A 26140-nucleotide genomic window follows, 5' to 3' on the forward strand; every position below is an offset into this window, starting at 1 on the left:
CAGCACATCCAAACTGCCACTGCAGAGTGACCAAGAAGAACCTGCCACACTTGCGTCTTACTTCACCCCAGCTTCCATCAGAGCTGAACCTTTGTGCAGGCTACCTTGCCTGTCTGGTCCACTTCCTCCTGCCACGGCTCTCCTTCCTAAATCTGCTCCTCCCCTCCCCTCTCCTCCCAGGCTCTCAGAAATCGAGCCCAGAAGTCCTGCCCCCTGCTTTCCCCGTTTCTCAGAGCTCCTAGGTTGGTGTCAGGTGCCCTGGTGCCTAGCACTGGCCTCAAACCCAACAAACACAAGAAGTTCTATAGAGCCCAGAACCAGGGCACTAGGCACTGGGACAGTGGGTCTAAGGGACATGGACCCAGTCACTGATAACACTGGAAGTGCTGTCTTCACCACCAAAAGATGCCTGAGCCATGCCTCTATCTCTGCGCTCTGACAGTCTCAAACATCTACCACAAAGAAATACAAGTTCCCTGTTGGCGACAACACAAGAAATACTGTTCCTGCTGCATTGCAAAGAGCCAAGGACACAGGCAGACAGCCGTTCTTAACACAGAAGCCAGGTTTAACTGGCTGAAGGCCAGCACTGGGTTTTAAATGTTTTGTTAAACCCTTCTCTGCCAGACATTATGCTAGACCTTTCTAATATGCACAATCAGCAATGCTGAAACAATGTTACCGTTTGTTCTGAGCACGTGATGATTTCTCTGCAACCACTGAGCTTCTGGAGAAAATCAAGTTCCTTGTTCTCATTTCTCCAGGTGTGCCCTCACCACAGGTAATCAATAAATACCCGTGAACTGGTGACTGAATGATTAGCTAGGAAAGTATGTCACACTGGGTCACACGCCAGGTACAATTAGCTATCACAGTTAGTGCTTCTGTCAACTTGACACCAGTTAGAGTCATTTGGGAAGAGGGTATTTTAACTGAGAAAAGGTTTCCACCAGACTGGCCTGTGAACAAGAGTAGGGGGCATTTTCTTTATTGATGGCTGATGGGGAAAAGCCAGGCTGCCTGTGGGTGGAGCCTTCCCTAGACAGGAGGTCCTGCGTGGTGTAAGAAAGCAGGCTGAGCAAGCGAGAGGGAGCAAGCCGGTAAGCAGCACTCATCTATGGCTTTGACTTCTCTGGGTTCCTGCTCTGATCGTGACCTGACATCCCTGTGACTGACTAACTGGGACCTGAGAGTTGTGAGGTGAAATAAACCCTTTCCTCCCCAGTTACTCTCTTTGGTCATGATGGGATTTTTGTTTGTTTGTTTGTTTGTTAGTTTGTTTGCTTGTTTTTGGTTTTGGTTTTGTTTTGGTTTTACAACAATAGAAGAACATAACCAAGATCCTCGCCTCTCAGGTGCACGTTTCTACTACTAAACTTTCAGAAAAGTTAGACTTGAAAGCAATGAGAAATTATTATATTATTATTATTATTATTATTATACCACTATTCTTCACAGGTTTTTATGTTTAAAAATCTATCATAGGTGATACAAAAATTCTAAATGCTAAAAAGAAGTACATCAATTAACATTTAAATAGCATCTTTTACTATATGTGTAACCAGAAAAGAAAAAAATGTATATAAAAAAAACCTGAATGAAGACAAGTCTTTTCTAGATTCTAATAGTTCATAAAGTTCATTTGAATCTCCCAGAGATATGGCTTTTGCTCAGAAAATGCAATGGCTTTGAATGCATAACTCAGATCCACCACCCACTACAGAAATAGCTTCGAAAGTCAGTCTAGCCCACAGCAAAGGAGCATGCTTGACTAAGTTTCCCAAGCATTCTCAATATTATAACAATAAAGCTTAATTCTTCACGTTAGCAGACTTTCACCCTGAGGTCTAATGCAGAATCACAAGACACCTCTCTATCAAGCTGCACACTTAGAGGTGTGCCATCGGGGTAACAGAGACACACGATGAATGGAACTAAGGCAAAGTATCAATTACCGTGGAGTTTGTCTCCTTTTCTAGCCTCCAGTCGGTAGGCTCGTGGTTATTTATATAACTCACATCAAAGCATTTGACACACAACGCCCAGTGCCAAAAGCAAAGGAGTACGTGGTTTCCAAGACTTACGTTGTTAGTGTAATTGCCATGGCTGAGGTAAAATAATCAGAGAAAAATTTAAAACTCGTTCTAATTTCAAAGAAAGAACGAAATCATGTTCCATGAGAATCATCCCAGGCGTGGCTCGTTTTCTTATTCACAACGTGTGCATCGCTCGTTAGTGCTACAACCTCGCCAAGCTGTGTTCTGGCAAAGAAACTCACACCTCATTAGTCTGTGGTGTCATCACACTAGACACCAGCATAGCAGCCATCTGTTTGATATTAACCAGTTTAAATATAGCTAAATCTGAATCTCGGGTTATCGAATAGTAGGTTGGGGTGGCACGATTTAAGTCTTTATTCTAGGTACGAAATGTCTAAGGATTTCATTGGATAATAATAAATCCCATCTCTGGAATCAATGTCAAAAGGGAGAATATTCACTAACTATGCTCTTGTATTAAAGTAAAAACCATGTCAATTTTTAAAATTTAAAGCAGTTTATGGCAATAAGACTATCACTATTAGCCACTTAAAAATAGTAATTAAGCGTTTTTTTAAAAAATAAAAAAGCAACGGTAACATCTATTCTAGAACACACCACACAAAACCGCAGGCCACAAAAGACAGCACTCTACCAACAGTCTTTAAGATATTTAGGTTGATTCGCCAACCTCTGGTACTAAATAACCTTCCTTCGAATATTACTGTGACGTCAGAACTTGGGGACTTATTAATAATCACCACAACCTCAAGGACATCAAGCGTGGTCACACTGAGTGCCGCCTCAGCGCCCTTTCTAACACTGCCCACACTGGTACCCAAAGGACATAAGACATTGCTGACAGTCCGGGTAATGTTCTGCCCTTCTTACCCATAAGACACAGGACAGTGTTTGTAGTATGGAATTAGGTTCCATCTTGGAGATTCTTGAAAGGAATTCGTAGGACGGGCGTACGCATAGCCTCCTGTTTGTGCTGTGCGTGGACACAGGTGTTCAGTGCTAACTGCTACAGAAATCTCTGCATCCCAAAGGGCACTGATCAAGACTGCCACCCGTAGCTCACATACCAATGAATATCCTGTAATGTTTAGTGGGATTCAGTGTGAAACACAATTCTCTCCAAGACTTGGTTTCTTCCCAAATGCATCTACGGATGTTTGACCGCACAGTGGGGACACTCCTTGGGAGTTATCCTTGGCTTAGAAAGAGCCCTCAGCTGGCTTTCCCCGCGGGCGCCACAGCTTATAAAGAAAGTAAATGTAAAACTCCAGCTTCGAAGATCACCTTGAAAGGGGACCACTGGGAACTTGGATTGGAGGTCAGCTTCAGAAGACAGTGTTCGGGGCTGGGGAGACTGCTCCCAAAGCCTTGTGTCCTCTAGCAGGAGTGACTCCAGCCCCCGTGAAAAAGTTAGGTGGCTGCTTAGACTTGTATCTAGTGCTGTGGAGATAGAGGCTGGGACCCTGTCTGGGAGAACAAGGTGGATGAGTCCTGACAAGCAATACCAGAGGTTTATTGACCTCTGCACACATGTGAACACATGTCCAGTGCATAACATGCACACACACACACACAGACACACACACACATATACACTCAGCAGACATATACACATACATATACACATATACAGAATATTTGTGCACACACATGCAGATGCCGCTCGGCTGTGCCTAAAATGTAAGAGCGTGAACTGGAAATGGTAAGAAAGCAATATAACTGGATTGAAAACATTAAGAGCACACACCGCTCAAGCCCTAATCTGAACAGTCAGGCGGGCGGTCACCCCCATCCCGGAAACTCCTTTCTCCTTCCTTCTCCCACCACAATCCCCTGGATACAAACTGCAGGGACAGGCTAGTCTTACCATCAGACGTCCGAAAGGAAAACAGTGCGTCACGACTTTGCCCTGTTTGTTCGACCAGTGACCCCTTGACACGCTCTGGAGACCACGGCCGAGCTCAACAACACCATTTCCTGCGTAACAGCACAGGCCGCCTTGGGGGACTGAAAATATGCACAAGTCGGCCCTGCTGAGTCAAAGGCCCCAGTTGTGGAGTTTCAAATTAAGTGTGAGAGGTCAGTGCAAATATTACGCATAACATGTATACAGAGAGGGGGTGAAAGGGAAGAAGGGAAGAGAGAGAGGAAGAGGGAGAAGAGGGAGAGGGAGGGGAGAGGGAGGGGGAGGGGAGAAGGAGGGGGAGAGAGAAGGGGAGGGGGAAAGGGAGAGGGAAGGGGAGGGAGGAAGGGAGGGGGAAGGGGAAGGGGAAGGGGAAGAGAGAAAGTTGAGACACATCTGGTATCCTGTCCCACACAGTTGGTACAAGTGATAGTCAACACTTCTGGTACAACTCTCTCCCTTTTGGAAGCTTGGGAAAGATCTGCCCAGCACCAGTGAATGTGACAAGTGACCACAGGCTCACAAGAAGAATCGGGCCAATGACCATCCAGCTTCCCGCATTTGCCCTCCCACGAGCCTTGATGAACTCTGCACATCTCTGGAACTACCAGTTCGATAGGCACTTCCTTCTGTACACTGTTTTGTTGTTTATGATGGGTTTTTTTCCCCAGCAACAGAAAAGTAACTGATACCATATGTGTGTGCATGTCTTTGTGTGCACAAGCGTGCAGGTGCCCTAGGCAGCCAGGGACGCCAGACAGATGCCCTGGAGCTGGAGCAGATGGTTTCAAAGGTCCCACATGGGTGCTGGGGACTGAGCTCGGTTCTATATGAACAGCACTTGCTGTTAACCACTGAGCTAGCTCTCGAGCCCTTATAAAAAGTGTGTGGTGTTAGCTTACATAGCAACACTAAAGCTGATTTTAAAAAAACTATCATGTGTAAGAACTAAACTCAATTTTCTACTCTATGCTGGCTAGTTTTATGTAAGCTTGACACAAGCTAGATTCATTTGGGAAGAGGAACCCTCAGTTGGGAAAATTCTTCCAGGAGATCAGGCTAAAAGCAGGACTGTGGTACCTGATGCTTAATTAGTGATGGACGACGCGAGAGTGTCCAGCCCATTGTGAGTGGTGCCATCCCTGTAATGGCAGCCCTGGGTGCTATAAGAAAGATTACTGAGCAAACCAGTAAGCAGCACTCCTCCATGGCCTCTGCATCAGCTCCTGCCCTGACTTCCCCTGGCTACAGAGGGTGTCCTGAGAGGGAGAAGTTGAAATAAACTCTCTCCTTCCCAAGTTGCTTATGGTCAAAATGTTCTATCATAGCAATAGAAACTCTAAAACATGCTCTCTAAGTATGTTTTTACATTATGTTATCCCTTATTACATAATAAATTGAAATGCGCATCCTGTGTTTGTATGAGTGTATATGTGTACATGTGTGTATACATGTGAGGGTGCATGTATGTGTATATGCATATGTGTGTGAGTGTATGTGTGACTGTGTACATGTGTATGTGTGTGTGAGTGTTCATGTGCATGTGTGAGTGTATTGTGAGTGTGTATGCATATGTGTGTGTGAATGTGAATATATGTGTAGGTGAGTATGTGTACATGTGTGTGAGTATGCATGTGTATGCATGTGTGTGCATGTGTGTGAGTATGCATATGTGTATGTGTATATAAATGTATGTGTACATGTGTGTACATGTGTGTATGTGTGTACATTTGTGTAGAGATACAAGTTTGGCATTGTTTCCTCTCCCTCCTTGGGTTTCTGAGGCAGGGTCTCTCACTAAATGTGGCACATCCTGATTTGGTCAGGCAAGTGGCCAGTGAGCTGTAGATCTCTCTGCCAGGTCCTTACATTGATGCTGGAGATCTGGACTGAAACCGTCCTGCTTGCTGTGTGCCAGGCACTTGAGCAAGGCTGAGCCATCTTTGTGGTGACCCCTCCATTAGCTAGGTTGTGCCTTCAAAGCTCAGCCTCGCTTCTCAAGTGTCAAACATCTCAAAATGTTTCCCAGTCTCTGAGATTGACAGTGATGGAACGTGCTGGTCAGCCTTCACTCCTAATCACCCAGCATAGGGGCATTTGGAGAAGAAAATGCTGATCGCCAATTTGTTGCTTCTTTTCTTTCTCTCAAACTACGCACACGCATGCACACACTCATAGATACTTTACAAATCACTATGGTTACTTTAAACACTGCTTCACAGGTCAGTGAGAAAGCCCTTGTTTCCAAATACTTGTTTTTTATGATAATATGTTCAGAAATAATAAAGACTGAGAGCAAAGCAATCATTTCTGTATATCAGAGAGATTAGACTGCTTATCACACTAAGAAAATACACCTGCAGAACTACTATTCTGAGGCTAAGATAAAAGTTTCTCAAGTAGAAATTAACTATGTCTATGAAAATGATATGCATAAAAACGAGAGGCCCAGTTTGGTCAGATAGCCAAATATATCCATTTAGAAACAAAGGAAAACTATGTCATAATATTCAAAGAAAACACACTCATGTTTACCCAGCTTGAGGGGAAACGTATTTGACCTCATGTATCTTTTTGAGTCTATATTTCTATTTTCATGAATGTATCTGATTCTTAAGCAATCTGTGTTTTAAACAAAATAAAAACATTTTTTTTAAAAAAAAATAAAGCTGGAGATGCGCTTCCTGGTACTGCCCTTGTCCGGCACAGATGAAAGCCCTGTTTTCTATTATGTGAACTGTAAAGGTAACTACTTAATTGAAAAGATAAATATATTTCAGAGAATAAGAGAGGACCACATAAAGGAAGCCCGGACCCAAACATTTTATTTTTGGTTCTTTGACAGTTTCATATATCCCCTTAAGGGATTTTAGTCTTTCTCAGCCTCCTTCTACTGAAACTTTCCTCCCAGCAAGCCTGTCTTTCACGTGTGACCCACAGGGTTGCCTGCGTGACCACTGGGGGAGGCTCTTTACTGGAGTGTTGGAGATTCATCAAGGAATCTAAGATTTAAAATAGTTCTCCGGTCTCAGCTGCCTCTCTACATTGCATTGCATCGAAAAGGGGGGCTAGCCTTGTCTTACACGTGGAGGCTCTCTGACCATGAAGGAAGGAAGGAAGGGTTCCTCCCAAAGATAAGCTGGGTTCCTCCTGCAGTCTACAAACTGCAGTCTACACAGTGGCTTCGGACTGCCTCGTGTAAACCGTCCGATGTGTAAGATGTGAACACAAACTGCGTTCCTTTCATCGGCACTAATTTGTTGGCACCATCTGCATACAGATAGTACTCTCTTGGCCAGCAAAGCTGTTGTCTGGGGTGTGCTGTGTGGCCCATTAGGTAGAAGGGCCTGTCGAGGCCTTGTAGCCATTGAAGCACACCTGGAGCCCATGTAAAACCCAGTCCTCCTGCCTCCGTCTCTCTCTTCCCCGCTGTTGAAGTGAGCTCTTCACTCTTGACACATATCCCTGCCACTGCCATCTGACGCCTTTGCCAGAGGGCAAAAGTTACAGAGCTATCAAACCAGGAACTGGAAACCAAATGAGCCTTTCCCCTGATAGAGTTCATGGCCACAGATACCACCCTGTAGTGACTCTTAGGCTCTTAGGGGACCAATACCTAGTAAGTACTAAATAAATTCTCAACCATTATTGGCCAGATCTTTTTTAAAAAAAAAAATTAAAGATGCTTCTCTTATGTCTATTTAATTCTTTATAACAATGTTATCTCTAAGGAAAAACTAAGACTGACGAATAAAATGCTAACACACCTCTATTTCGCGTTTGGTTTTGTAAAAGGTGGAAAGCGCTCTCCTCGTGAGCTAGGAATACTCGCTCTGAAGTCTGCGCTCACACAGCACAGGTGAGCGACAGCTTACCTTCCGCTTTGTTGTTTTTTCTCTTCAGCCACTTTTCCACAGTCTCCGCGCTAACACTCTCAGAAACAAACTCATCTAATACCTGGGGATGGAGAGAAAGATAGGCCTTCACCTTCTCATCAGTCAAACCTGCAAGAGAACGGGAGAGAATGATATTCACCTATGTGGCACCTCCAGGCAGGAAGCATGTAGCGCCAAGACACACCCTGCTAAGACTCAGCCACTTCCCTCCGCTGCAGAGAGCTGGCGGAGGCAGTGATGCTCACTGGGAACAGGGTTGCTGCTTGGCACGAAGGGCAAAGCTTTGGAAGCACGCAGGGTGCCGGGCGGCGAGTCTACCGGATGCTACGACACCGACACCGGAACCGCCTACATTCACAGGCAGCATTCTACCTTAGCGGAGCGAAGCTAAAGGGTGTGAAGTGGGAACTCTGGCAGTTTCAGATGGTAGTTGGTAAATCACACCCGAGAGCTGTTCCCCAACTGGCAATGCTGGGGGCATGCGCCAGGCCACGCCTACTCTATTGCACCTCTTGCTGCACAAAACACTTACTGCATCAATGGTCAACCTGGCATTGCACCGCGGAGGGGTGTCTGAGGGATGGATGACTATGTTAGTCCGTTCAGTGTTCACCCATGATTCACACCGTTCAGGGTGTTAGTCTCCATTTCAGCTCAGGATGCCCTCGTCATTTTCCCCATCGCTCTTAGAAGCCAACAGTTTACCTAAAGTTTCCACCCCCCTTGAAACCCGTGGGCTGCGCATAAGACAGAGTAATCTTACATGTTCTCATACCAAATATTTGAAATTAAAAGAATCCCAAACACATGTAGAGTATGAAAACTGCTCTCAGTGTCCTATAGTCACTGAGACAGAATGAATGTCTGGCCCTGGGGATGGCCGGATGACTGCACCAGGAGAACCTTGCCTTGGACACAGACTGAGCCTGATTTTGTCCTTACAGAGAGTAGGCCACACATTTCCACATACGGAGCAGAGCATCCACATGTGTTAATGAAGTCTGCCGATCACCTAACACGCAGTAGTCAAGACCCTATGGCTGAATTGGCTAGCCAAAAAGGCAGATGGCTTCTTTCAGTGACTTCAGTCCTTAAACCATCTACAGCAAGCAACATAATATGCACACAACATCTCTGAGAGAAGGGAGGGAGACCTGTCCTATCCCTCACAGGGCAAAGGGTACCTGTGGTACAGAATCTGATTTGATATTTCCTGCAGGATGCTAAAGGCAAGAGGCCCCTTGACTGGTGCTCACCTGACAAGGCAAGACACATCACTAGGTAGTGAAAGAATTGGACACTGGAGCGAAGGTGGCAGGTAGAAAACAGATGATGTAAATAAAGGTGGTACTCTTCTTCCTATGCCCACAAAAGTTAATTCCTCGAGACTCTCTTCCACGGCTACAATGACACACCTCACGGTCCTCGCCCTAACTTTCCACAGCCCTTGACGTCTGTGTTCTTGTCATCTGCTCTCTACGATATCCACACTGGATTATCTAGAGTCTCCTGGAATCAGGAGTCTCCCAGCATTTTCAGTCTCTGGTATTTGAATACTCCCCTACCGCCTCAGAGAGGCATATCCTGGGACCCTAAAGGAGCCACCTCCTCATTTCTTTTTCTGAAGAGATTTTTACCTCTCAGCTCCCCTTCCCTGGGACCACCTCTTTCCTATTTCCCAGAGAGCCAGGCTATATATGAAGTCTTACCTCTAGGGAGGAGGGTCCTTATTATTCGTCACTGTTATAAGCTACAATCTGTTTGCAAGTTGTATATTACATAAAGGGCCTGCACCCAAAAATACACTCTTAAAAGTCAACCATAGGCAAGCAAACAGCCAGCTTTTAAAAATGGACCCAAGGCTGAAGAGCTTAACAAAGAAGATGTGGATATCACAAATAAACACAGAAAAGGTACTAATTGGTCATTAGCGAACTGAAGGTAACATGAAAACAAGACTCAACTACATACTTATTACAATGGCTAATGTCCAAAACCTGGGGAGCAGTAATTGTGGGTGTGGAGACAGAGCACCAGTTCCTGCTCACTGCTGGTCAGCGTCCAACTGGGATGCTATTTGGGGAGATAGGTTGTTAGCTTGTTATCACTTAAATGAAGTTGTCCTGTATGACCCAATAATATCATCCCTCATTAGACGTAGTGTTAGCCCAACCCACATGGAAACCCATGTCCACTTGAAGACCTGCATGTGAATACTTCATGAAAGGCTTTCTTCCATAATCTGCTAATCCTGGAAGCTTCCTAGAGCTGTCTTCTAGCAAGTGAAGACAAACGGTGCACGTCTACTTAACTGTTAGCTCCTGAGAGGAGGACGCAATGAGAAGCCAGAGAAAGATGGCGAGTCTAGGGAAATAAGTCACTCTGAGGGCTATGCATTAAGTAGCTGCAGTTATAAGACACTGGGGGAAAGTCCAGCAGGGTGATTGGAAAGACTGGTAATTGTCTAAGTCCAAGGAGAATGGCTGGAGGCTGACTGTGTGAAGCACAGTAGGTCTTGTGGGGTCAAGACATTATTCTGTGATATTTGGTGGTAAATATACAATACCATACACTTGTCAAAACCCACAGAATCTTACAGCATGGTGGATAAAATCATGAGCCGTGCCTGTGTTTACTGGAAGCGGACGATGTGATGTGACAAAAATGTCAGAACAATTTCCGATTCCGGAATGAGCCCCGTACCATGTGTGGTCCACTTGCCCTACATTCCCACAGCAGCGTGTGGATCACTGTGAGTGCTGAGAGACAGGAGGTTTGCCCTTTAGGATGCATCCCCCATCAGGGTGACGAGCACTCCCGCTGGAACAGCCATCTCTCAGTTAAGACGTCAACTGGATGCAAACTGAGATTCAGATCAGACACAGCTTAAAATGTTTCTTCATGACAACTTCTCATTTGTACAGAGGACAAGCCATGTCTGAGTGGAACCAACTGGAGACTCCTGAGGACGGTGTTAATGTAAGTTTGGATTAGAAGACACTCAACAGTTGCATTCTAGGAAAAGTGCTGCTTTCTCAGTCCTAACTCCGTGCTGCCCCTATACAGAAGGCTCTGGTGACTGTGGAGGGCCAGACGCACACAGTAGATGTCCAGCCTGCCCTTCAGCTTCTGCCATACTTGGGACCCACAACACTGCATGACAGACCCACACACCCCTCTCACTCAGCTCTTCCCCACAACCATGATTCCTCCATCACAAATTAGGTACCAGGTCCACAGGCTATAGAGGGCCCAAGCCTGGCTTCTAATTCTAGGGTATACATAGTCAATGGGCCTTTCTCTGTGCCTGTGTTACAACTCCCTCAGTGTCCAAGCCACGTGTGAACAGAATGTAATAGAAACCATTCTCCCTTTCTTAAAGGCATGATTGCCCACGGATAAGGCAGACTCAACAACGCTACTACTACTTCCTGCCACAGCCCAAGCCCTGAAGGACACCCTGAAGTGTGAGAGGTGAGACAGGCTAAGCAATGGTGTGGACAGGCTCAAAGAGTTGTTCAGCAGCATGGAGAGGGCTTGGTTCTTGCCCCTCATTCAGCTTAGTGTCTGTGCCACGTAGTTAGGGGGTCTCAAATTTGGTCTCAGGTCTTCCACGTTTGAGTGCAACGATTAAGAATAGAATCAACAATTTGGGACTCCCCAGACAGACAGACAGACACCTTGGGACACAATCCAAAGCTTCAACACTCTCCCTAGGCCAGGTGGTTCATTCTTCCTCAACTGGTTTGCAGTCGGAGGACTTCTCATAGCCTGAAAAAAACTTCCGCTGTCTGACAAATCAAGAACTGGGTGCATAGGCGAATTTATGTATAAATTCTTAGTGGTATCAAAAAGGCAGCTCCAAAATACACAGCAGAAGTATTTGCCCTTAATAAATATTACATGATAAATGAGTTCTTAAAGAAATGCTAGTGCCTTAACACGAAGTCTGTCACACACACATAAAAGTCAGATTCATCTGTCCTGACAATTCCAAAATCCAACTACCTCTTCCTTCCTGGGTCTTTCTTTTCCTGGCATCCATACTCTAGCCACTGAGCCTGCTTGCCCGGATAAACAATGAAAGAGCTAACTATTATTGGTTATTCACAAGTGAGTGCTTCCAGCATAGCTGGTATGCAGGGATATTTTGCATAAGCAGGCACTGGGCTACATCCACTGACCAGCTCAATTAGGCCTCTGAGAATTGTGTGTCTGGTCCACAGCACATAGTCATGCCACACAAGTCACAGTCCTGTGTGTAAAAGGGTAGAAACACAGAGGTGTTGGGTACTCAGATCTAGGGGTTCTCTTGACCACAGAGACAATAACCAGGGTTAGAACAGGGACACCGACCAGCACCCTATCAACCCCGTTTCTTTGTGCTTTCTTTTCTCTGAGACCACGAGTTTTCAGATTCCTCCTGGCCAGCGCCACCTCTACTTTGGAGCAACACTTGACACAGATTACAGACCGAAATGCTTGCCTCTTAAAGCCTCAGGATCTGGTTAGGGAGTAGGAAGGAAGGGTCAGCCTAGACCTCCTAAGACCCACCCTGATCTAGCTTGAGGACGAGGAGTGGTCAGTACACCAGCCCCACTTCCTTGTGGTTTTCTCACCTTTCTGCTCCAAGATACCAAGCCTTTGCCCCACTGCCTGACTCCATCTGCCTAAGTGAGGCGTTTAGACCAGAAGCAACTTGACTGTGGAGCCCTCTCTAACCACACCCTCGGCACAGACTTCCCTGTATCCTCCTCGAGCTACACTGTGCTCTTACTGTCGGCTGAAATCCCCCATGTACTGAGTGACCACTCGCTAAACATCACCTTTTCAAACTAAGACTAAAATCTCTCTGGGTGCAGTACCTGGTCACTGGCCTGTCATCGTCTCCATAGAGCAAATGTTTTGAAGAGTCACAACCTAAACGTCCCTTCACACAATGGCTGCTCACTAGGAAGACCTTGGTTGGTGTGTGGGGATGGGGTTGTGAGTGTCTGTACAATCCACAGATAGGTAAAGGCAAGGTCACTGGGAAACAGCCTGGTCTGTGTCACCAGTTTTCTCTCTAGAAGTCTGAAGTTAAGGGAGTATATAGGCATATTTTATCCATATGATACGTATTATGGCCACAGCCCCAGTTTTAAAAACCCGAGTACTGACTCTCCAATGTGCTCTGCTGATCCTCCTCTACGCATGTCTGAAGTTAGTGATGGAGACACTGAGAATGGCCTTCAGTGACTCGAAGCAGCATGAGCCTGCATGTGTCCCCTGGACCTCAGGGACACACACCTCCCCTCTGCTCCCTGACTGTCAACTCTCAGAGATTGCAAGCGCAGCTCTGAGAACCAGTTCATCCTGAGCACAGCCATATGCTGGTTCCGGTGGGTCATCGAGTGACTCCAAGTTCAGGGGTTGTTCTAGAGGCCACAGCATTCAGACTTCCCTGCTCAGTGAAGGCATCAATGAGCAGCGCTTGCCTTGTGTGTTAGCAGAGGGCAACGTCGAGGCGCGGCTGTGCCTGCTGGAAACCGCCCAGCTCTGTGAGAACCCAGACACGGCCCCGGAATCCACATCCTGCAAGCAAGCACCACAGAGGAACATCTCCACAGCCTCTCTGTTCCTGCCTCAGCCTTCACAGGCCTTTCCTTTCTCTCGTTTGTTTCTGCACAAAGTTCCCATACCCGTGTTACACTTCCTGCGAGGGCAGTAACTTTGTACTGTAAATAGCCAGCATCCTTCTAACATCACCGATCCACCGACACTCCTTAAAAAAAATGTCCTTCATGCACTGCCTGCTGTGCTTAGATAAATGTTTATGAGTGTAAGGACGTATGCATAGTTCCTTCTCAACACTTGTCAAACACAGGAATGGATTTAATAGGCTCTAAACTTTCTTTTGGCATTGTTTTAAAAGGCCAAGTCATAAGCGCCGAGGTCACCATGTGGCAGCCCCGAGGTTATGGAAGAAACAAATCCGGGAAACATTGCTGTCTCTGTGGCAAAGGGGAAAAGGCAGAAGTGGAGAGAGGAGAGAGGTCTTGTAGCACTTACGCTTGTCTCTTGCAAATGCACATCAACAGGTATTCATTACATGCAGGCACAGCCCACAGAAAGGGGCTTTATCCAGGGTCCTGCACTGACCCTGCGGTGATGGATGCTGACGCCTCTTACTGCTCCTGTATTAGCGGTCTGAGGGGCCACAGGGCTTCAAAGGTACGGCTTCCAGTGTTATTTGTACTTATCAAAAGCCCCTCCCGCCCGGCCCCCAAGACCACCACTGAGGTAGGCCTTCAAAGTCACTTTAAGAAATCGAACCACAAACTTGTCATTCGCAGTTTAGCATAAAGATGAAGACAGTTTTTATTTTATTTTATTTTTGGTTTTTTGGGATTTGGTTTTTTTCGAAACAAGATTTCTCTATGTAGCCCTGGCTCTCCTGGAACTCACTCTGTAGACCAGGCTGGCCTCGAACTCAGAAATCCACATGTCTCTGCCTCCCAAGTGCTGGGATTAAAGGCATGCACCACCAACAACATTTTTTAAATAACTGAGCCGGACCCCTAGGAGTAAGATTAAGCCCAAAATATCCTACCCACAGGAAGTCTGGAGTGGGGAGGATTTATACTCCTACTTCTCGGCTCAAGTTTATAGTAAGCTGGAGGCACACTGAGGCTGCCTCACCACTAGATGCATGCGTAGATACAGGCCACCTCCCCAGGTTTAAGCCCCCCATGTTTCCACCACACACCACAGGTGAGTCAGGTGTGAGGTGGAAACATGCACTGCACACTTACACAACTGATGCTCAGCTATTAAGGAGAGTGCCCATCTTCCACAGAAGATGCCTTCCTCTCAAGAAATCCAGACATGCCTCTCCTCTGGAAAAGCTCCTGCCCTTGCTTTAAACCAGTATAACTTTTCAAAAGCCCTCGCCTCAAGCCTCGCTATACACTCATGGCTGATGGCAGTCTAGGAGAGCGGATGTTTCCAAGAAAGCCATGAGTGCCTGAGGCCCATCAGACTTGGAAACAATGCCGCCAAACATTCTGTCAGCTGGACCGTGAGAGCAAGCCTGCTGAGGAGACAGACACAAAGGCAGGTGGGTAAGCCAGAATGAGAACTCTGCCTCAGTGATGTATTCAGAGAAGAAGAGTAGACGGGAACCTTGCAGTAAAGACAGAAGCACCAGTAAAGGAAAACCCCGAGGCTGGGCATGGCTCCTCCTGGCTGATGCTAACTTAGCTCAAATGGATGCTAAACTCAAACAGTTGATTTGCATTAGAGGTTCAAAGAGCCCCTAAGCTAGAGTCCGGTCGGTCCCATATTGACATGACAGTGTAGAGATACTGACAGTCACAATGTCAAAAATCGAATTCTGCTGTGTTCAAATGCTCAGACACAGGGCCATAGCCTGAACTGCAAAGTGACGGGACAGAGGGGTGACAGCGCTTTATGCTTTGACCACCACGTGTACGGTGACCTTGTGGACAAGTATGTCTTGTCCCACGGGGGCCCACGGGGATGGCACCCTTGCATGTTGGTCAAATCACGTCCACGCTTAAAGCACTGAGCACTTTTACATCCATCCTTGTCTCCAAGTTCTCAGTGCAGGAGTTGATAAATGTCCTTTAAAAAGGGTTCCCTAGATCCTCTCCTGCAGAAGCAAGTTGTAAGAGAGCGTGCGCTCTCATACAGTGCGCTGGAGAGGTTGCTCAGCCGTGAAGAGCACTGACTGCTCTTCCTGAGGTCCTGAGTTCAATTCCCAGCAACCACATGGTGGCTTACAACCATCTGTAATGAGATCTGATACCCTCTTCTGGTATGTCTGAAGACAGTGACAGTGTGTTCACACACATAAAATAAATAAATAAATCTTAAAAAAAAATAAAGGAATACAGTGAGATACTTTAGAGAGGAAAGTAGGGAAGAGTGTCATGTAATTTAGTGTAGAGAGGGGGGGAAAAGAATATAGGAGAAGTGGGGTAAGAAGGGAGGTCCCCTCCAAAACTAGTCATGTAGCAAAACAAACAAACAAACAAAAGACATTGTGATGGTTTGTATATTCTCAGCCCAGGGAGTGGCACTATTAGGAGGTGTGGCCTTTAAGACCCTTGTCCTAGTGGCCTAGAAGCCAGTCTTCTCAAAGCAGCCTTCAGATGAAGATATAAAATTCTCAACTCCTCCTGCACCATGCCTGCCCGAATACTGCCATGTTTCCACCTTGATAATAATGGATTGACTGAGCCTTTGAACCTGTAAGCCAGCCCCAGTTACATGGTATCCTTTTATAAGACTTGCCTTGGTCATGGTGTCTGTTCACAGCAGTAAAACCCAAACTAAGACAGCCACGCCAACTATTTTAAAATTAACTTTAGAAAGGAGAAGAGTTGCTGTTATTTGTTGTGGATATTGAGTACCTGGATCTCATTACTTTTTAAGAAGTCATCCCTGGGCTGGGCGGTGGCTCAGTGTACAGTAAGGTGCTTGCCATTTGAGCACAGGGAACTGAGTTGAGGTTTCCAGCACAGCCCCGTAATCCCAGCACTATATAGTGGAGACAGGGGGATGCCAGGGTCTTCCTGGACACCGGTCTAGCCATTCAGCAGTGAGCTATAAGTTTAGAGAGAGACAAGTGTCTCAGAAGTGTCACAGAAGACAGCCGATGGGGAGCTCTGACCTCCATGGACACAAGCCTGCTTACATACATGTACTCACAGATGGGGAGCTCTGACCTCCGTGGACACAAGCCTGCTTACATACATGTATTCACAGATGGGGAGCTCTGACCTCCATGGACACAAGCCTGCTTACATACATGTACTCACAGATGGGGAGCTCTGACCTCCATGGACACAAGCCTGCTTACATACATGTACTCACAGATGGGGAGCTCTGACCTCCAGGGATACAATCCTGCTTACATACATGTACACACAGATGGGGAGCTCTGGCCTCCATGGACATAAGCCTGCTTACATACATGTACTCACAGATGGGGAGTTCTGACCTCCATGGATACAATCCTGCTTACATACATGTACTCACAGATGGGGAGCTCTGACCTCCATGGATACAATCCTGCTTACATACATGTACTCACAGATGGGGAGCTCTGACCTCCATGGACACAAGCCTGCTTACATACATGTATTCACAGATGGGGAGCTCTGACCTCCATGGACACAAGCCTGCTTACATACATGTACTCACAGATGGGGAGCTCTGACCTCCATGGACACAAACCTGCTTACATACATGTACTCACAGATGGGGAGCTCTGACCTCCAGGGATACAATCCTGCTTACATACATGTACTCACAGATGGGGAGCTCTGACCTCCATGGATACAATCCTGCTTACATACATGTACTCACAGATGGGGAGCTCTGACATCCATGGATACAATCCTGCGTACATACATGTACTCACAGATGGGGAGCTCTGACATCCATGGATACAATCCTGCTTACATACATGTACTCACAGATGGGGAGCTCTGACATCCGTGGATACAATCCTGCTTACATACATGTACTCACAGATGGGGAGCTCTGACATCCACGGACACAATCCTGCTTACATACATGTACACACAGATGGGGAGCTCTGACCTCCATGGACACAAGCCTGCTTACATACATGTACTCACAGATGGGGGGAGTTCTGACATCCATGGATACAATCCTGCTTACATACATATACATATAGATGGGAGCTCTGATCTCCATGGACACAAGACTGCCTACATACATGTACACACAGATGGGAAGCTCTGACTTCCACAAATACACACCTACCAACATGCACACATACACAGATCAAAGGGGGAAAGCCTCATCTCCACTTTCAGTCCGTTAAAGCCCTGAGAAGCTCTAAGAGTGGAGAGCCCCACACCCTCTTGTTGAGTATTCTCCAGGAACAACCCCTTTCTGTTGTTAAAGGGGCTTGAAAAGGCAAGATTGACAGATCAGAGACAAAGAAAATCAAGATTTATGCGAATCTTCTCAGAATGAGCTGAAATCATGCCCCCTCCCCCACAGAAAAGCTGGCAAACACCCTTTTTCTGAAAATGGCGGCAGTTGCCTGCAACCCCTCCATTAGAAACTGTGAATAAGACTGAAAATTCTGAGGCCACTGTAGAGTAGGTACATCAGGCCAGTGTGGGTTCTTCTGCATGACCCAGTCTCAAAAAGGCAAGGATGGAGGAGGGGTGGGGGATAGAGGAGGGCAGAGGAGGGGGGAGTGGGAGAGAATGGGGATGGAGAAGAGGAAAGAGAATAAAAGAAAGCCGTTTATTAAAACGTCTGATCATAAAGCTGTCTAGAAATGTTATTTTCGAGAATTAATTTATAAAATGATATTACTATTTGCACGTCTTTGACTCAATGTCTGGCTTATAAGTAACACTGAGGCCTGAATAGCAGGCACTATATGGTCCTTTAGGGCAAATCAGAATTGAGAAGAGACTATAAACAACGAGAAGAGATGATCATTCTGCAAGGCTGATAAGGGCACTTACAGTAGTGACTGTGGGGGGAGGTAAGAAACACCTTACAGAAGAGATCCCTTCTGGCTCCTGCTTCGAGGCACAGAGTCCGTCACCGCCAGAAGGCCCAGCAGCAGGCACAGCCTACATTGCAAAGGTGGCAGGGCAGAGCAGGCCAGTGAACCCTCAAAGCCGGACTCCAGACACCCACTGTTACAGGCAGGTCCCAGCTACCCCAAGCATCCCTGAATAACAGTACCAGCTGAGGAGCAGGTGCCCAGAGAGCCCGTCAGGGGCATCTCGCATCAAACCATGGCAGCCTGTTCACAGCAGCACACTGATACAGTCTGTTCTCAGGGCAAAGGTCCTGCCACTCACTCTGTGAGTGTTTACTCGGTGTTTCCGCAGAGCACTGACATCTGCAGTCGATGCCCGGCCTAGAGCCGCACGGCTAACTTTACGAGGGGCCTCTGATGCCATCTAAGTCTTGCAAGAGGATGAGCTGACAAATTAAAGATAACTGAGGCCGGAGGCTACGTCAAAGGAAACTCTGGCTTGAATAGAGACCACTGACGTCAGAACAGGACAGTAAATACCACAGGTCCCAGAGGAGAAGACAATAGTCTGGGTGTAGGTAGGGTGTACCACAGTTGTCTATATGGACACTTCTAGAATGCTGTAGGGAATATAAATCTGCAGCTCGGCAGGAAACAGAGCTAGGAGGGATGTCTGTGAATAACCACACGGAACAACTGGCAAGAGTGAAGTGGGTCCAGCACGAGGACCACAGGCAGCCACAGAGAACCTGGCTATGGAAGCTTGCGTCTGCTCCATGAGCACTGGGAGCTCAAAAGCCAGACAGCCTGATGAGCTCCGAGAAGAGCTCCGGGGTCAAAGGCAGACCCTGTCTCAAAAAACCTGGAGGAGGAAGCTACTGAGACAAACCAGCAGCCTCTGACATCCACACAGACCTTCACAAGCCAGTGTGCCAACATGAGTGTCAGCAGGTGGGGTATACACATGCACAAACACATATACAGACATGCACATATATACACATATGCATATATATACATATACACACATATATACACTCACACATATATACATACATACATACACACAAATACACTCACACATACATACACATACAAATACACTCACATACATACATACATATACACACATATATACACAAATACACACATAAACACACATATACATATCCTCACATATACATACATGCATACACACACAAATACACTCACACATACATACACACACAAATACACTCACACATACATACACACATACACACACAAATACACAAACACACATATACACATTCTCACATATGCATATACACATACACACACATATATACAATTTATACATACACACATATACACATATATATATACACATATACACATATATACATACATACATACACATACATATACACACACTTACACAGACACATACACACATATACACATATTCACACATATATACACACTCACATATATCTACACACATACATACACATACACATATACACACACTCACACATACATATACACTCAAAACACACACTCACACACATATATGCATACATATATACTCACACATATACACACATTACATATATGCATACATACACACTCAAACACTCACACATATACACACATACATATGCACTTAAATACACACTCACACAAATACATACACATACACACACTCTCACACATATGCATACACTCACACACACTGCCTGGTTCTGTGTCACCTTGACACAAGTGAGAGTGAGGCATCAGGAGGAAGCCTCAGTTGGGGAAATGCCTCCATGAGGCCCAGCTGTAAGGCATTTCTCAGTTAGTGATCAATGGGGGAGGACCCATTGTGTGTCTTCCCATCCCTGGGCTGGTGGTCCTGGGTTCTATCAGAAAGTAGGCTAAGCAAGCCATGGAGCGCAAGCCAGTAAGTCACATCACCACTTCCCACATGGCCTCTGCATCAGCTGCTGCCTCCGGGTTCCAGCCCTGCTTCAGTTCCTGACCTAATCTCCTCCAAGATGGACTATGATCTGGAAGTGGAAGCCAAATTAACCCTTTCCTCCCCAACTGGCTTTGTGGTCATGGTGCTACCGTCTAAGCAAAAGAAACCCTAACAACAACAATAAACAACAGGATCTTCTTTTCTTTCTACATGTGCGTGCACATGCACACACACACACATACTCACACAGTTTGTCAACAGAGTATGCTAAGCACACATGCAAACATACATAAGCTATACACACAAATACAATGACCCACGCATGGCTTTAGAAACATACACAGCCTTTCCAGCCTGTTTCCTAGATTCATAAGATGATAACTATCATCTAGCTTATAGGTTCCATTAGATTGACAGATAATGCATGAAATGTATAGAGTTGGCTCAAAACCACAGGTACAGTAATGAGACACGTGTGTATGTGTGTATTCATGACACCCCCCACTGTGAGATCCAGAGTGTTCAGACAGAAGGATCTAGACATTGTGATTCCAGTAAACAGATTAATGAGCACCTCTCAGCTGTAGTCCTTGGCTGAAATCCCTCCTTCCTCCCAGGAATCCTTCAGACAAAGGTCTCCAAGCTTCTCCTGGGGGCTCAGGATTTGCACCTGATTATCTAGTAGGTTTTTCAAGGAGGTGACTCCCAAAGAGCAACTCGTCCCTGAGAGCAGAGCTGCTGGAGAGTCCTTCTTGAGAAGAGGTGATTCTTGCTCCTCATCGCACAGAGGACCCAGGAGCTGAAGCCCCTCAAGGATCTCTGACCCCCCACTTCTCAGCTTTATGCCTAAGAACCAATGAGACCTGTGGGACCCTGTCACGGTCTGATGAGACACAGTGAAATGACACGGAGGTAATCTTTATAAGACAGACACCTCAGAAATAAATTCCCTCTAAGCCCTTGCACCAAACCTGCTCGTATCTCGTCACTGAAGATACCACCTCCTACGGCTGCTGGCGTGGGCACGTGCCCAAGAGGCAGTCACAGCTAGTGTCCACAGGCTTTGACCTCACCTGGTCCTGCAAAGCAGGTGAGTTCCTCTTGCATGGAAGGCTTGTGCCCTTTACCCTCAGATGCACCAAGCAATTGTAATTGGTGGTCATTTCTAATTATCTATTCATGATATTCAAAATTAAATCCCACAGAGGGAGGCTACTGGCTAGAAGCATGCGGGTGTTTCATAGATCATATTTTATCCTTCGTTTGTAGATTAGAAATTGCAACCTGTGAGTCAAGGTTTCTTACAGTCTGGCAGAATGTACTATCCCTCCCCAAACCTTCTTAATAATAGCATGAATGAGGGCTGGGCTTCATACTCAGCACTCGGAAGAGAAAACAAAAAGGAAGAAAAGAAATGGGTTGGGGGTTGGGGGAGGCACCTTGCAATAACGGTTTATCCAAGGCAGGTCAAAACTCCCTACAGCCTTACTGCGTCAGAGAAATCTCATCATGATACCTATTGAGATGTCAGGAAGACGCTGAAGAAGAGAAAGAAGGTGAAATTCCACTCCAAGTCCTGTGCAGTTAAGGACAGCACCTAGTGACAAGAATGGTTCCATTCCATCGACTCAGACTCCGAGCTTTTAGCAAACATTCTGTGCAGAAATCCTCCGAGAACCCCATCGTTCGACAGCCGGTTATCATGTGGTCGCTGGTCAGAGTCAGCAGGGAACGCAGCAGCACCAGTTACAACCACAGAGCCTTGACTTCACTTTGTAAGCGAGGGGCAGGGGGTGGAGAGGAACAAGAAGAAAGTGTGGGCCTGGGTGGGCGCTGTGCTCTAACGCAGGCCTGGCATTGCTCTTGTGCCCTCTTCAGCCTCCCTGTGACTGACTAGTTGAGCACACCATGTATTTTGGAACAAAGGCTTTAGATTAGTTCAGACGTCGTAGAGGGGGAGAAAACGTTTTAAAAGGTAAGAAGACTTTTTTTTTTAAATAATTAAATGCTTTTTATGTTTAAAAAGCTCCTCAGAGGGGAAATACAATGATTCTAATGATGATATATTCAGACCTAAGAGAATAATTGGAAATTGATTCAGGCAAAGCAGGCATTTAAAATGTTCTCCCGAGCCCCAGATCCACAATGGTCCGGAAGAATGCAGTGAGCGAGCGAGTGCTCTCAGGACAGCATCCTGGCATCTGCTGTCTGGGGCAGCAGAGCAGACTCTGTTCTCAGAAGTCCCACCGGGCCTGTGGGCAGCCATCTGAGGGCCACATAAGAACTGACATAAGGTGACCTGCTCCGCCCACCCCAGATCTCAGGCAAGTAAGCGGCTGGGAGAGAAGCATCTGGGGAGCTGGGGAATTTGCTACTCCCTGCTCAGGGGCGTGCGTGGCTGCTCTTCCAGACTACCAGGGTTTGGCTCCCAGCTCACACACTAAACTGCACGCAACTCCAGCTCCAGGAGATCTAACACCGCTTTCTGGCCTCTGAAGTCACCTGCGTACTGGTGGTGGACACACACCCATGCATACACATAAAAGTAAAAATAAGTATGTTTTTAAGACAAAGGGGGCATTTTAAAAAAAATGCTGAAAGAAAACAACAACAACAAACCAATCGCTCTTTCCTGTTAGGTGGGGGGAACTACAGATGAAATAAACAGGGTATACAGGAATCTTGGGAAAAGGCTGAAGAGAAAGGGGAGACAAGAGAGAGAGAGAGAGAGAGAGAGAGAGAGAGAGAGAGAGAGAGAGAGTTACTGGTTTTAGGACTCTGGCCACTGGACACAGAGAGTTTTCACAGACCGAGAGTGAGAGCCACCCATACACTGAGGCCTCAGGAATGACTCCAGAGAATTTAAACCGAGAAATGATGTCTCTGTATGTCTCTCTCTGTCTCTCTCTCTAGGTTCAATGAGAACAGGAAGCAGAAGCTTCAACAGAGCAGAAAAGATTAAGCTCTGCTCTACAGATCTTCCTTCTTTTTACAGTCTGCCCCTCAGTCTCACAGAAAATGGTGAAGGCAGGAGAGAAGGAGCATATGTGTGTGTGTGTGTGTGTGCGTATGGTGTGTGTGGTATGTGTGTGTGCATGTGTATGTGGTATGTTTATATGTATGGTGTGTGGTATGTGTGCATGTGTGTATATGTGTATGTACATGTGTGTATATGTATGTGGTGTCTGTGTACATGTGCATGTGTGGTATGTATGTGCATGTGTGTATGTGTATATGTATGTTTGTGGTATGTGTGCATGTGTGTATATGTGTATGTACATGTGTGTATATGTATGTGGTGTCTGTGTGCATGTGTGGTATGTGTGTGCATGTGTGTGTGGTATGTATGTATGCATGTGTGTATGTGTGTGGCATGTTGTATGTGTGTGTGGTATGTGTGTGTGCATGTGTGTGGTATGTATGTGTACATGTATGTACATGTGGGGGTATGGTGTGTGTGTAATGTGTATGTGTGCATATGTGTGCATGTGTGTGGTATGTGTGTGGCATGTGTGTGTGGTATGTTGTGTGTGTGTGGTATGTATGTGTGCATGCGTGTGGTATGTGTGCATGCATGTGTGTGGTATGTGTGTGTGCATGCGTGTGGTATGTGTGAGCATGGTATATGTGTGGTTATGAGAGTGTGTGCGTAGTGCAGAAGCCTATGGACAACTAGGGACCTGCTAGTCTCGGCCTCCCTGTGCTGGGATTAATCATTTGCCAGCACATGTGTCCTTACCTGAGCTCTAGGGACAGACCACTGGCAGGGCAAGTGCTTTGTTGCCTGATGTCTTCTCTCAGCTAGAAATTTCCACCACCAACACTAAACTAACAGACTTCAGAGCCTTTCCAGGACAAAGAAAGGAGATAGAAAAGTTACTTTGTGAGACAGTTTACAAAACAGACCAGACAACTCATTAAAGAAATAGACAGCTATAACCTTGCAGCAAGAAACAGCACTGCAGGGGAGAATGAGCCGTCCACGGTTGTGAACTGCTCTCCGAGGCACTAATGTGGGCTATCTGCGAGCCACTAGAAACCGAGAGAACTGTAGAGAAGAAGGCGCTGCCTGTGTGAAGACATTTATGGGAGTTTCTTCATCCTGTGATAAAGCACCAGACATCATATGCGATACTTTGACTGCCTTACGTACCCTCGGAGATGGAGGGAAAGAGGGGCAAGGAAGAGAGGGGAACCAGTAGATTGGCGTGCAAATAACTGGAAACAGCACACCAGGCTGGGTGCTACTGGAAGCTCTCAAGGACCTTAGCACGGAAGAGAACTTAAACAGAAACTCAAGCCTCTCTGGGGAGCTGCAGCAGCAAGTGCTCATGGGAAACAGCAGCGATGAGTGAACTTGATGAGAACAACTATGTTGCGAGCAGCTCAGATTTGGGAAGCCGAAAGCAAGAGAAAAAAGGAGACCCTCTGGAAACCACTCCCCCACAGTCATGCCGAGGGCAACCCCCAGCAGGACAGGCAGCAAGAAAGGTTGGGAAAATGAGTTGACCAGCGCTCGCTTGACCTGCTAAGATAGGCCGTGAGTCTGTACATCCAAGGGTGCTTGGGGAAACTGGAAAAAAAATGCAAAGAAAATACAAGCAAAACCTAAGGTTGTTGGGGAAAAAATGAAGAAAAGCAGATGTCTGAAGGCTTCAAGTACGTCATAGCTCACAGCAGATCCGTGGTGAGTTGAATAGCTGTGGCCACCCTCCTCCGCTGTTAACTTACTGTATGGGAGTCTCCAGGGAGATGACGGCACTTGACTGCATCTCTAGAATTGTTCCTAGACAGGGGGAGCAAAGGGAGAGTCCCTACCCTGAATATGGGTGATGCCACCCCCCTTGTGTCCAGGAGCTTGAACAGGAAGACAGTGGGGAAAGGGGGCACAGAGCCAACTTCTCAGAATAATGCAAGGAGACTAATGCAAGGGGGAAGGGTGTGTTCAAAATATCAGGGAAAAATATCCCCAGGCAAAAGCCAAACTATCCTGCTATAAGTGAAGGCCCAGTGGAATAAACCACACACCACACTCTTAACACAACCAAAGGGAAAAGGGGAGAACAAGCATAAGTTAGACAATATCGAAATGAAATTGAGACTCTTCCTTTTGCAAAAGAGACGTAGCACGAATGAAATGACTACAGATTTGCTGAACTTGCCTGCAAGTCTCCCGGGAGACTCCCATACGCAAGGAAGGACCTGAATCCAAGATATACCATCATCCTCACAAAAAACAAAAAACCACAGAAAACAAATAACAACTAGTGTATGATCAAGACGGGTCTCTCAACTGACATATAGGAGCCCGCAAAAGTCACTAAGCCACTGGAAAAACTAGAAAATGAAAGCCACTACAAAACGCCACTACACGGCTCACAACTGGCACAGGGATGAAGACTTAGCAAGCATGAAGAGCAGCCAGCCCTCTCGGGCATTGTTAGTAGAGACTGGAAACAATGTTACTCATAAAAGAAACAAAAACTGATGATCATCAAAATTAGGATGTGAATAGCTCTAGTCAGCGCCATCCTGTGCTGGAAACAACCTGGAGTGCTTCAGGGGTGGGCGGAGAGTGGAGCAGCTACACAGGAGACAAATGCTGACAGGTGAGACAGCCCGGATGGCACTCTATGGCATCGCGCTAAATGAAAGCCACCAGGCACGAAGCCAGGCTCAAAACAGGGGTCTGCTAGATGGTAGGACAGTTTCAGAGGCAAGATTCAGATGGTCCACTGGAAATGTTCTGGCCCATAGAATGACCCCGGCTTTGTGATTCTTCCTCTGACCAAAAGC

At 46.4% G+C, this 26140-nt stretch overlaps 1 protein-coding gene across 1 annotated transcript in view; it reads right to left on the reverse strand.

The window, feature by feature from the left end:
* Positions 1-26140, reverse strand: part of Pde10a (phosphodiesterase 10A) — a 199306-nt gene that overhangs the window by 80795 nt on the left and 92371 nt on the right. The window contains exon 2 of the mRNA XM_052169735.1: positions 7839-7967. Within this exon, the coding sequence (XP_052025695.1) occupies positions 7839-7967 (129 nt within the window). The remainder of the gene's footprint in view (positions 1-7838; positions 7968-26140) is intronic.

Source organism: Apodemus sylvaticus, chromosome 23 (assembly GCF_947179515.1).
Source record: "Apodemus sylvaticus chromosome 23, mApoSyl1.1, whole genome shotgun sequence".
In the NCBI taxonomy this organism is placed as follows: domain Eukaryota; kingdom Metazoa; phylum Chordata; class Mammalia; order Rodentia; family Muridae; genus Apodemus; species Apodemus sylvaticus.